The sequence below is a fragment of the Urocitellus parryii genome, chromosome 1, assembly GCF_045843805.1.
Source record: "Urocitellus parryii isolate mUroPar1 chromosome 1, mUroPar1.hap1, whole genome shotgun sequence".
In the NCBI taxonomy this organism is placed as follows: domain Eukaryota; kingdom Metazoa; phylum Chordata; class Mammalia; order Rodentia; family Sciuridae; genus Urocitellus; species Urocitellus parryii.
The window spans coordinates 253,557,910-253,572,427 of record NC_135531.1 but is presented as its reverse complement, the minus strand read 5'-3'; the positions used below and the strand labels follow the sequence as shown (position 1 = coordinate 253,572,427).

At 34.0% G+C, this 14,518-nt stretch overlaps 1 protein-coding gene across 2 annotated transcripts in view; it reads right to left on the bottom strand.

Moving 5' to 3' along the window:
• The window catches only part of Pard3b (par-3 family cell polarity regulator beta), a 986,773-nt gene that overhangs the window by 846,295 nt on the left and 125,960 nt on the right, over nt 1-14,518 (bottom strand). For both annotated transcript variants that reach the window (XM_077803361.1, XM_077803362.1), the window contains one exon: nt 3,731-3,832. In XM_077803361.1, coding sequence (XP_077659487.1) covers nt 3,731-3,832 — 102 coding nt within the window. The remainder of the gene's footprint in view (nt 1-3,730; nt 3,833-14,518) is intronic.

Below are 14,518 nucleotides of genomic sequence, written 5' to 3'. Positions count from 1 at the left end.
CAACCTCCCCTAAATGGAGCCCACAAACGCCACTAGTATCTCTCCAAACACAGCCCTGATGATAGACAAAGCTTAGTCAGAGATAGAGACATCTTCCCATATTACTGCACTATATAATGAGATGCAAGCTTTAGGCAGAGATTTTAATTGAATTAAATATGTATCACATACTAATTCTGAATTAATTTTTTTTTACACCACATAGTTGGGTCTATCACATACCTTTTTTTAAGCAATAGTAGTGACTGTGTAAGAGAAAACTTCATGCTAATTTATGGTTGATGAACTTTCCTTAGAAGTTATTGATATAAATGCCCAACACATGATGTGGCACAGCATAGAAGAAAAATAGAGTCTGGATATTGTAATTCAGGGTCCTAGAGTCTGGTTCTGTTATGCAATACCTGTGTGATCTTGGGTAAGTCACTTATAATTTCTGAGACTGTTCCAGAAATGAAAAATGAGATTAATAATGGTTCCTGATGCAGGGTCACTCTAAAGTAAACCAGAATATGGAAGTGTCAAATGCATTTATTTCTGTAACATCATCCAAACTTCCTCTATGTGCTTTCATAACCTCTATACCTAGGAACTAAAGTAAAACGCTAGCAGGAAAATGGAGTAATAATACTACCATAATATTTCTCCATGGCATCTTGGTGGTGATCTGCAGAATGCTAAGCGGTTGTTATTTGGTGAACTAAGTTGGTTGCCTTTGGCAGTTAGAGAAAAGACATGAGTATAATGCTGTAATTCTTAGATATTTATCACAAAGAATTTCAATCAACAGACTGATGCATATAGCTGAAGAATCTTGAGAATAACTGTAATAACTAAATAATTACTAAGTCTTAGCACAACATTTTATATGAATACTAGTTATCATAAAATGAAAAATTCCAAAGCTGTTTCAATAATATTTTGACAAAACATAATGAAATAGTGTAACAGGGTGAGCACTTGGTTTCTTCTGGGTGGGTGTCTAATGGGAAAGCATGTTAAAAACAACACAAAAAAATCTCAAAGAGACAGTATTTGTACACCAAGCACTATGCTATCCAAAGAAAAAATAGAAGTAAGAGCAAAGCAAATTATTTCAGACCAAATATTTTGAAATTTATTTTATTTTTTTAGAAAACAAATACAACTATATCATTCTCTAATTTTATGTAGAGTATCATTTAACCTCTTTTTTTTTTTTTTTGGTCTATACTGAAGTACACTGGATGTGTTTTCATGTACTGTGTGACCTCAATATACACTACAGTCTAAGTATAAGTTTGTTTTCCCTGTCCCACTCATTATAGCTGGGAAACCAACAGTTCCTGACCATCCTTACTCACTCACTGTCAGTCTTCCCTAAGAACAAAAGTATTTCAGCTTTCACTCAGTGATCATGTGCATCCATCTAAGACTCTTTCTGCTTGCTTTTTATTCATATTGTAAATAAAAGAATATTAGGTAGCCACTTTGATAATAGGTAAATTGTTATTTTATCAAAGGTCAATACCACCTCAAAGGATCTTGGGCAAGCTTACAATTATTGCTTAAACAAATCCAATAACAACAACAACCAAAAAGTTTACATAGGTTTGGCAGAGTTTTCTTTGCATACTAGATATAGGGATCTCAAGGAAATTTTAGCATTGCAGAGTAAGTGTGAAAAAAAAAAGAAAAACAGAAAGCAATAAACCAAGCAATGCCTTTTCACTTACTTTTTTTTAAAAAAAAGAAAAAAAATGGGAGTGCAATATTTTTATTACAGTATCAAAAGTATAAATTATCATCACCTCTGCAGAACAATACGAGTTACGCTTCATTAGAGAAACATTAAAAATGTAATAAAATGAGAAGATGTAAAGCTGTACCCAAATTGTTTGAATCCTTTACTAGGACCTTAGCTGATTTTCTTACTGTGTCACCTTATTTAGTAATGTTAGTAAAGTCCCATTAAAAGAGATTACATTTAATAAATCTGTTTCTATATCTAGTAAATGGATTATGGTTGAAACAAGCTTTGCCAAGATGGTTAAAAGGATGCTGCAGAGGGAAGAGTCCTATTGGACAAATGATTTCTCTGGGCACTCTTCATGGAATCATCCTTCCTCTAATGGAATCTTGGAAATATGTCCCCAATCTGGGGGGACATATTTTCTTCTGGCCCTTCTTAATTTGCCATTTTTCAGCTTTTCATTTTTATACACTGAAATTAGTGAAATCTGAGGCAGGAAGAGCCTTCATTAATAAAAACCCTAGAGACTGAGAATATGTCAAAGGAAAAGGGTGGTCCTGGGGAAGAAGCAGAAAGTGCAAGTGGGAAAAATGAGTGAAAGCCCTGCCTTGGGAGCTTGAGAGTAAATCATGCATTTTTCTTTACTGAGACCAACTAAATAAACAGGAAGTGCATCAAAATTATTTAGCAAGAGTCACCTGGAGAGAGTGACATTAATTTAGTAAGTGTTCCCAAAGAATCAGACTTGTGTAGGACACTGCACTGGTCACTATTAATACACAAAACACAAAAGAAACTAAACTTTCCCTGTCCCTGTCCTCTGGCTGCTGACAAGCTACTTAGGGAGATAAATTTCTTGGAAAATTGGTAGTTTCCATGTAAAGCAAACTAAGTTTGAGTTCCAAAGATGAATATAAATTTGAGGAGTCAGAAAATATCTTGCAGAAAAAGAAAAATGTAAGTTTAACTGAATTCAATAAATCACACATGCACACACACACACACATTTTCATATTCTAGTCCAGATCAAAACACACAAATGTGTACACACACACACACACACACACAACTCCAAACTGCAGAAAAACATGTTACAAACATGAATTAGCATAGTACAAACCATGCTAAGGATAAATACATAATAGAAGAAATTTTGAAAACAGTTCAATTTTGGAGGACACATTAGACACTGATAAGAGGAACCCCACCCAGAATTAATTTTAAATAGTGTGTTTCAACAGAAATAATCCAGCACACTGCAACTGAATATTTTATTTTTACACCCGTCTCAGTTTAGTATCACAAGAAAAATACAAATAAAATTATGTATTTGCAATGGAATTATTCCCACATAGGTGGCAGAACAGGCTCAAACTTTCTGAAATATTCAATTTAGTCCTTTATTTTAATTTCAGCAATGAAAACAAGGACTATTTTTTAATAACAAAATATTTTATTTTTTTTCAAATCTTCATACATACATTTTGTATAATGATGACCATCACAAAAGGGGATTGTCAAGGACGGGGAAAATAAGGACTATTACTCAAGAGAATTGGTGGCCAGCTACATTAAGAAAAATAGTCACAATAGTTCAGGAGGCATTCCTCCCTGTGATATTCTCTACTGCAAAGCACATTCAGACCTCAGGCATTAAGCTGAATATTTAGCAAGGGCTAAGAATAAACTCCAGAGCCAGCAACCACAAGGAAAATTCCAACAACCTCAGTGGCTGACACTAATTTATTGAGATGTATCAGGAACTCTTGGGAATGAAGTGTCTGCTAATTAGGCCACCACAAACAGGCTTCCAAACCTTGACAAAGTTTTTCCAAACATCTGATGAAGAACTGTGATTTATGGGCTGCCTAGGTTAAACCTGAACAGATGGTATCTTTTAATAATAATTGACACATGAGTTTGTTAAGGGTTTCAATCTCTTGCAAACACGCATCTCCATAGAGGAAAACAAAGAGCAACATTTTTAGGATCATCTACCTTATCTTTGTCTTCAACAACATCTGCCAAGACATCATCGGGATCCAGGATGCCTCCATCTGTGTATTCTAAGTGATGAATCTTCACCCAGTAACCAGGATCCTATGGTAGAAAAAAAATGTTTCATGACTCCATCTTCTTTTAAAAAATGATACAATGTAATTTTAAGAGAAATAAATTGACTCATTAATAATATGCTCTAGTAATAATAACATTTTCAAACAACCAAAACAAATGTCATCGTTTTATTTGGATAAATGGTTGGCATTTTTTCCCTGTTTAAGTCAGTGAATCAAAGTATACATATTGCATCAATTTTCCTTGAAGATGAATTGTATGTAAATGTAAATTGCTCCAGTATCTTGAAAAGCATATTCAAAGAACTTTTTATAACCACCCACAACTTAGATAATGCCAAGAGGATGCTAGAAAACATCTTCTTGAGAGTACTTCCTGAAATGGGGAATGAATGTTCAAACTAAGGTCCCAAAGCTGTAGTCAAAAAAAAAAAAAGCAAAGAAAAAATCTAAAATGCAGAAATCTGATTGCAATAGCTGTCACTTTAGGATATAGGGATGGAATGGGTGACCTCCAAGCCCTTCATCTTTTTAAATCCCAGACTCTATGTGCATCCTCAGCTCTAGGTTATGCAATGACACATGAAGCAGAGAGCTCCTACCTCCTGAGTCTTGGAAGCAAATTGCAAACCATGTTCTGAGTTGAACAGAGTTCTCTGAGGTAGCGATTGAAGAGACTTCTAACTAAACCATCGCTTAGTATTAAGAACTGCTTATTCTGATAGTAGAATTTGGAAAGGAGTGGTCTAGTTCAGTTATTTCCCTTTCCCGAAAAGATATGAAAATGAGTCATTGTAACAATGAGACAAGAACACAAACCAAACAGAAAGTGAAGAAAAAACATTAGTAAGGATTTTACCAGAATATCCAAGCCATATTCCATTTGGTTCTGTGATTCTTAGAAAGCCCCTCAAAGTGGGAAACTATTTAGCTATAAAGTACTCAGTATCCAATAAAGGAACAGATACCAGTGTGTGAAAAGAGATGGAAATTCCAGGATAAAGCTCTAAGTCCTTATCACATGAATCTTTATTAAAAGTAAGAACTATCATAACCCACAGAATGCAACTGCAATTTTATGAAAGCTAATAGAAATGGTTGTCATATAGCTCTTTCTTTAACTGACCCCTGATAAAAGGCGAGGGCATACTATTAAATAATAATTCTTGTAAGGCATCTATTTGGAGGACTACTGAAATGTGGCCCAAGTGCATAGCTTTCCAGTAATTCAACCTTATAAAGTGACAGGATAAAAATCTGAAGGAATTCTCCTTAGCTAGGCTTTAGACATTTCAAAATTAAGTGTTCTATAACATAAGGAGCAATTCTTAGTAACCTGAAAGGAGTTTCATTTGCTTCTAAATCTAGACTTACCGTAGAAATATTCATGATTTACCAAGAAACTTTAAATGCCTCACTATTGCCAGATAGCAATTCCAAAGATATGAGCAGTGAAAGTGTAATCAGGTAAAAAAAAAAAAAAAAAAAAAAAAAAAAAAAAAAAAAGCTTAAATACCCATCACTCAGATTCTGTAACCAGAGATCTTTGTGGACTCACGGAGATTGTGCTATAAAAGATGAGCAAGTATAGCAGGCGAGATTCCAAACAGGGAGGATACTGGCGTGTACAAAACACTGTGTCATGGGCACTGGACTGTCTGAATGCCCCAAGCAATCTTTGGTAATAGAATCTTTATTCTGGGGTGACTCCACAGCAACATATTCCTCCAAATCTACCTAGACTTTAAACCAAAATCTAGAGTTTATGTTTTCCTTGTAAAAAATGGCCTGCTTATGAAAGGAGTTCAATTTAATTAATTTCTATAAACTTCCACTGAGTTGGGTTTTGATATATTAAAGCTCTTTAGATGAAATCTGTTGATTTCAACCATGTTTACAAAAAGTGATATATTCTAAAGGGTTTGCTTTTTTTAATATTTATACTTAAAAGCAGACATCTATTAAGTTGTCTGCTTTTTTCTTGTGCTTGGTTTGTAAAAGCAGATTTTATCACATAAAACTAAGACAAACAATTTCCCCTAACAACTGCAGTGTAAGTTAAAGTCCACCTTGCTTCCTGTCTAGAAATAACAAGAAGAAAACCAGAGTCCAGATTTAAAAGAGAAAATTTAAAATATATATACACACATATATATGTATATATATATATACACACATATACATATATATACATGTATATATATTACACACACACACATATATATACACATATATTATAGAAGGAAATATGATGTGATCAGTTATACAGAGAGTGGCAGCAAGTGGCAGCAATCTCCAAAGCCTAGCTAAGGAGAATTCCTTCAGGCGGGTAAGACAGTCACAATACATTCTTCCTGCACACACACACTCATGGGACCTAAGACATTCTGAAAAATAACAGGACTTGAAACTAAGGCACTTCTCTAATTTGATTCAAAAGAATATACAACTAAATCAAGTTAAAAAGCAAATTGACAATTTTGAAATAATTTGACCAAAAAACACTTAAATATATAATACCAGAATTTACTCGACTCTAATTATGACTCCCTATTCCACATGGATGCTGTCATTTCATATATTCTCTGGAGAAGAGTAGATCCATGATGGTCACACATGTAGCCCTGAACCAAAACAGACAAGCCATAGGAAATCAGTCTCAGGATTAATATTATATACATCCAAGAAAAGAAAATCAATAAGCCAGCATGTACCGACAGCGGTTCTGTCCCTGTGGTATTTGGCCATGGTGCCATAGATCATTAAGAATACACATTCAATATTTGCAGCCTACAGCCTTCATAATACTATAAATTTACCCTGACTCTTTTATGCATGTTAAAATTTCAACCATTACACTGCAGTCAACATTTTGCATTTAATTTACTTGGCTTTATTGCCATGAGGAATAAAACTGATCAAATATGAAAAGATGTTCACATATGTGTCTTGGTTCACACAATTAATCACTTGGAAGCATTTACCGTGTTTTTTAATGATTGTGACATTTAGTTTACCATTGTACTGCACCAATATCTGTAATACATATAACTTTCAAATTATTTTGAAAATATCTCTAACACATTTGCTTACTTTGCAACAGTCTTATTATCCGTGTTCCCAGGATCATTAAAGTATTGTAAGATAACACACCACTCATTGGGTTTTCTCCACTTCTAACATATATTATCCTCTCTAAAAATAATATACATTTATGTAAAACCCTATTGGAATATTTAAATTAAAATAAATTTATCTATAGGGATAAATTGGAAAAATAAACTAAAACAAAAATGTATGCATTACAGGAAGAAGACAGTCATAGGGTGTTTTTAATGATCAAATGTAGAAATCGTTCCAAACAGGCATTGATTTTTTTAAAAAATATTTTTGTAGTTGTTGATGGTCCATTATTTTATTCATTTATTTACATGTGGTACTGAGAATCAAACCCAGTACCTCTCACATGCTAGGCAAGTGCTCTACCACTGAGCCACAATCCCAGCTCTAAGCATTGATATTAATAACAAGAAATACCCTCCACTGTGTCTTGAAGATGAAATGTGACCCCATGCTTTGAGTAATGTATATTTATCAAAGTATAGAACAATAACTTTCCATCTGCAGTACCTAAAGGAATAGACTGCCAAGGCAGATATTCTAAAACTGTAGGATTGTGACAATAATCAAAAGAAAGGGTAAAGTTAGAGGTTCCTGAGCAAAATGTCTATGGTACAAGACAAGAAAAAAAATTTCAATGGCAACAACAACCTAAAGTTGAGGGAACACTGCAAAAGAAAAGCCTACAGTAGGAGAAGGGCTGCATTTAGTCAGTGGTGCACTCAATGCAACTAGTTGCTTAGAGGCTTCTTGTTTTTACAAGAATACTTTTAACAAAAACAACTGTGGAATGGAACTCAACAGAAAGAGTTTTCTTCATACGATTAACAATGTGCATTTGGTGGTGTGTACCCACAAAATGATATTTCATTAATTTTGTCATTATTACAAACTGCAGATAATTTGTTTTAGTGCTTACTATAGGCTATGTATAACAGGTATTAGGAATTTTATATGACTATCTCATTTATCCTTAAACAACCTCATAAAATAGTCATCTATCCACTTTACAGATGAGGAAACCAAGGCATGAGTAAGGGAACTGACTTACTCAAGGTCATGTGCTTAATAAGCAGCAGAGCCAACATAGGCATTTTTAAAAGTAGAATATATATATATATATATATATATATATATATATATATATATATATATATTATATTAAATAATAATACAATGCATAGTTAAATAGGAACCAGCAGGGGAGCAGGTCTATTTGTATCCTTACACAAGTCTATGGGCCCAGGCAAGCTGACATTGCTCCTGGCCTCAGATACTTCGTCATTAGTGAGCACGCAGATCCATGGCCTCCTGCATGATGTGCCACACACTCAGGCTGAAGTACAGAAAACACAAAGGGACACGTAATGCAAGCCTCCGTATTCTTCGTATAAGTGGCCTTACCAGTGCTTCACAACTGAGAGAAACAAGTGGGAAAAGTTTCAAAATATAATTCTTTGTAATCATAGAATTGAGGGCTTGGGCAACAGTGGAAAAGGATCTTACTGCTGAGAACAAAATGGAAGTTGGAGGCATCTAACATTGGATAGAGAATTATGAAAATAGGCATGTACAAAAAAACTTTGCTACTTTTGCCATAACCCTCTGGGGGCATTCGTCCCTCTACCCAAGACCAGAAGGTCATCAGATGCTCCACGATGCACCCAGGAAGGCGAATGTGTCAGAACATGTCTAGAGACCCTCAGGCAGGCAGAGAGGATCCAGCCACAGGGCTATGTAGAAAAAAAAAACAAAAAGGGATGCCTATGTGAAACCTAGCAGAACAGCAAGGACAGCTGAAGGGAAAGAATCATTTCAGAGAAGAAGTAACGAATATAAAGATCACAACAATCCTCCTCTAATGACCTTCAAAAGATGCTTTACCTTCCCAAAAAAAGATCCACCAAGCACAAACCTCAGAACAAAAGCCTCATAGAGAAAACTGGGCTGAGGCCACTTTAATCAACAGTGTTTCCAAAGAATTCAGGAGAACCACAACGGGACCCAGAGTTTTTATGCTGGGTTGAAAGCAGCATCTGATGTATTCAACAACAAGATAATAAAGCCCAAGTTATATGTGAAATGAGGGTGAATGAGACCATCTATAATTTCCCTTCCTGCTCTAATGATCCCACCAAGGGAAAGAGGGTATAGGAATTACTAACATCAGATAAAGAATATGTGAAAGAAAGAAAACCATTTTACTAAATATAAAGGGGTACATTTCATTATGGGGAAAGGGTCAGTCCAACATGGAGAAAGCAAGTCTCTAACCTATACAACAATCTAATTTCAATGAATACTCTGCCAAAATGGACAGATCTTAAGCACAAACATGTGCATACACACATACAGTAAGAGATTTGATAATAAACCAAAAACTCGGGGGGAAAAAGCATCAACACAATAAATAAATTTAACTTTATTTATATTTATATATTCTCTCTCACACACAAATGTATACATATGCATATAATACAACCAAAAAGATTAGAAAACACTTCTTTAAAAGTGTACTTGGAACATGTATCAAACTCCAAAGGCAAGGCAATCCAGGGAGGGAAGGGGGCAGGAAAAAGAGAAGGTACTCAGAAAGGAGACTAAGTAAATTAAGTTATATGCATGCACAAATACAGCATAATGAATCTTTTTGTGTAATTACAATGCTCCAATAAAAAATAAAAATTAAAAAATGTGTTTCTCTGATTATAATAAAATCAACTACAGAAAGATACCTAGAAAAAGTCCACTTGTTTAAAAATGGAAAATTAATTAAAATTAGAAAATAAAGTTCTTAATAATCCAAAGATGAATAAAGGAAATGAGAAAGTATTTTTAATTTAAAAATGATTAAATATTAAGTAATTGTTGATTGCAACTAAAGCAGTGTTGAACAGGTTGGTAATGCCCTTTGATACATGTATTAGGGAAACAAGCTAAAAAATTTTAGCTAGAAAAAGAACAGTCCTAAAGTTTTTACTGTTTACATAAAATGAACAAATTATTTGATAAACTTAGTAAAAAAAAAACTATAGGAATAGAAAATATAATATAAAAACAATTAAAGAAATTCAATCTTCCCACAAAGAAAGTTCCAGACTCAGAAGACTGCAGAGGCAAATTCTCCCAAATATTTGAGGAACAAATAGTGTTAATCTTTATACAAATGCTTCTAGAAACTAGAAAAAGAAGAGATTCTCCTAGACTTTTTTTTATGAGGATAGCATAACTTTGATATTAACAATTAACAAGGACATTACAAGAAAACTATACACTGGTCTATCTTGGATGCATATGTTAAATAAAAATAAATTAAACATTTTTAAACTCAGTAATGTATGTAAAAGATAATACATCATAACCAATTGTGATTTATTCCAGTGATGCAAAAATAGTTTAAAATTCAAAAATCAATCATAGTTATTCATCAAATTAATAGGAAAAAAGGAGAAAAACTAGTTGATCATCAAAATGAACACAGAAAAAGCTTTGTGAATAATCACAATCAGTTCACAATAAAAAGTATCTTAGAAAACAAGAAACACAAATAAATAAGCAGACAAAATAAGTAAAAGAAAAATAATTAAATAACATCTACAATAGCATCAAAAAAATCAAATATTTTTTGGAATAGTCTAACAAATGTGCAATGTGCACTAAAAATTGAAGAAGACTGTGACAGATTAGAAAACTCAATATTATGAAGATGTTAATCTTATTCAAATTAGACAAGATTTGGTTAAGGTCAGGAATGTGCCAATATGGAGCAACCAGAATTATACAACACCGATTAAAATGTAAATGTGCACAATCACTTCGGAAAATGGTAATATCTGAACATAAAGCTAAACAAAAATGTCCTACAAAATTCAGCAGTTTCACAAATAGGTTTGTATCCAAGTGAAAGTAGTATAGAGAGTTACTACCAAAGGTAAGAACAAGAATATTCAAAGCAGGATTATTTCTAATACCTTAAAATCAGGAAATAATCCAAGTATTCATTGCCAGAAGAACAGATAAAATAGTAGTAGGTTCATGCAATGGAATCCATACAGCAAGAAGAAAGAACTACAAGTTCATGCACCAATCTGGGAGAATCTCTCAGTATCATTGTACAAGAACACCCAACTACAAAAGAAGTACATACTGTACAACTCTGCACATGGCATAACAAACTAACAAGGAGTAGCCAGAAGACTGGCCACTCTCTGTGAGGAGAAAGGCAGGGAGTGAAAGAGGAAAGCCCTGGGTGTGTGGAACCACATTCAGTTCCCTTAATCTCTGTGAGCTACACTGACCTGCGTACTCTCCTATGTGTGCACTGTACTTCCAAAAGAATGTCTTTCAAACTGAAATACGTAATGGCTCCTTTCACACAATATACATCTACAGGTAAACAGATGAAGACCACCAAAAGCTGCTCAGGATATGAATCTAGATTTCTGGTTTCCTTAGAAGTAAAAGAAAAGAAAATATCTTAAAACAAATTAAAGGAAGACCAGACTATTCTACCAGCTAAATGTGTAGCTCACTAGCCACTAGTTATTCGAAACTGCCAGGACACACAGGAGAGGATTAATTGACCACAAGCTTAAGTGAGTTGTTATTGCTGGAATCTCAGGCTCTGGCAACAGAAGTACTGTGTCCAGAACAGGGAGTCATGACCTTGTTCTGTGCTGACGTGGCCATACCACAGAAGTTTCTGTCAAATTTTAAGAGGGGATTGTTAATCAGCTGGAGAACACCCACACCATAAAAGATCATGGGGGCTAGAAATATGTCTTGGGATGGGTGCACTGAACTAATTTAGGTGTGTTCAAATGGAAAGACCCAAAGTGAAACATTTTGCTATTTCAAATATAGTAGAACTACAGTTTACAAGGCACTGAGCTCTTAAAGCTATCAAGTAAGGCAAAATTCACGGATGAAATTATCCCTGTACATCCCTGAGGAAGAAACCATATTAGAATGAACATACTTCCTCTCAGTAAGGCCAACACTACTTTTTGTTTAATTGGAGTATTTTATTATCTTTTCAGTTGAACACCAGATGAAGTATCTGGATTATGGCGGAGACCATGTTCTGTGAAAAATTCTTAAACATTCAGACTCTCACTAGGGCCAGACTCAACCACAAGCACATGGGAACTCAGACAGCCAAGGTCAAACAGAGTCTCTCATCTGTTCTCACTCTAAGATAGAGGCTCATACTCAGCTCATACAAGTTCAATTAGCTACACTATTCAAATTCGTATCTTCTCCTTTTTCTTAAGCTCTTGGTAAACAGTAAACATATAAAAATTAAAGGAGCATATCAGACCTCTCATCAAATTAGAAGGCTTCCACATACAAGATTCAGTGTGTTTTGAGTTGCTCCAAAAAAGTTACATGGATAATAGACAGGTAGATGGAAACTGAGCATAAGAAAGACTTTCAAAAAGGTCCATCTGTGAATGGAACAGGTAGCATGATGGAGTGTATACTCTGTACCCTGTTAGGAGTCAAATGGAGGCTAGGGTCACCATATCTCAAGGATGCTAGAGGATAAAAAGGAGTGGAAAGATTCCCAACGCTTGGACCTATAGTGTCTAGAACCTAGAAGATCTTTGGGGCTTTAAAACCACAGGTACAGAAACTTCTTAAAAGAAATTCTTCTATGTCATAAGAATAATAGATGTGGCAGTACAGCATGATGCCACAATTACAATGCATCTCCAAACAAAGTCTACAGGCACATCTTATTTAAAATTTCCTAATCTATCAGCTATTCAAGGTGTAATCTGAAAATTCTTTAATAAACAAATTTGAGAAAATTTCAATCCCAAGATAAAAAGAATTACTGTGGTAGAAGGAAAAATTAACAGAATTTTATTGATCAGAACATTCTTTTTAAAAAGAGTAATTTCTCACTCTAAAATGACACTCATCCCTACACACCTCCCACTGACCCCCCCCCCAAAAAAAAATCCTAAGATTTTTTCAAGCCTTAAGTAGTAAATTCATAAATTTAAAACCTGGTAGAAATTCACTAGCTTCATGATTTCCTACAGCAGCCTTCCCATCTAACAGGAAAACAGAACACACAAAGCTTAAACCAAAAGAAATTTCTCCATGATGTATAATTTTAAACAGAAATGATTTCAGTATAGAAGCATGGATGATTCCAAGGAATTCCTTTTATTTTATCTCACAATCCAAATTTTTAAAATATCACTAATAGCCTTTTCTTATTTAGTAGAAAGAAAAAATATACATCCATTTTTATAAAATTCTAGGGTTAGCCTAAACTTATGTGGGAGAAATAAGGGGCTTAATTAGTTAATTGTTTTTTAAAATAAAGAACATATTTTAATTAGTTTTAAATCTACTATCCATATCATTGCAGACCACTACGTCTTCACAAAAATATGGAAGTCTTTTTTTTTCTATAGACCTAATAACAAGTTAAATGCTTACTCTTATATGCATTAACCCTTACATAAATATCGGTATTAAATACAATGCACTCTTAAAATTATATAAAAAATCAAGTATTAAAAGTCTGAAATTAACACATTTCAAATGCATTTAATTGAAACATGTATTTTTTAAAAAAAATTCAGTATGAAATACTTTTAAAACACTAACCCACATTAATAATATGAAATACAATGATTTAAAATAACTTTAAAGAAAACGCTGATTTTTTTAAAAAAATCATGTTTTCCATTATTTGTTTCCAATGAAATTTTATACTCCAAAGCCCTCAATGCCAAGGTTTTAGAAGCTTGTGTGGTCCAAAGGAATGCAAAACCTACATCCAAAGAATGAAAGCAGCCCTCTCTCCAAAGAAAGTGCAAGCTGTTAATTTTTAAAATAATTTATCTCTTATAAAGCCCTAAAAAATATTCTGCCACAAAATTAATTTTAAAAAGAATAAATTTTAGAATACAAATTTGTAATAACCCACAGTTTACTTAATGCAGCCAATTAAACTCAAACTTCCTTGTTGTTCTAATGCTGACACCTTGGTACAATAACTCCAAAACATGCCTTTGACAATAGTATTTCCCAGTTGTGTCTACCTTTGTGCATATGAACGAGGGAGAAAGGTTTAAAGTTTTATGTGGGTAATAATAGCCATTGCTACTAGCTCTTTACTGGAACAGTGCTTTCTGGCTCCATCACTGAAGAAATTATGATACAGAAAGGAAAATTTTAATTTATAGCAGAAGAGGTACTGGTGGCAGTGTTTAGAAAAGTAGGTTAACTGCAAGATAAACAAATACCTCATCAACTTAATCCCCCAGTTCACTGTTTATAATTTTTTTAAGTAGGGCAGCAATATGAATAGTGAGGGATTATCTGTCTCTGATCTCTGAAAGTACTGGAGATAATATTGCTTGCTACTGTTAGTTTTGTTCTTCTAACAACAAAGTCATTCCTCTGGACAGCTACAGATGGATCACAGGTGTAGCTAAAAGAAAACAGCAACTCCAGAAAAGCAAGTAGGCAGAGCTGAGCTCACATATCCCCTTCTCAGACTACCTCTAGAGCTAATGCTCTACCAATTTTGTAATGATGAGGATCACAAGTTATCCTTATTCAATTA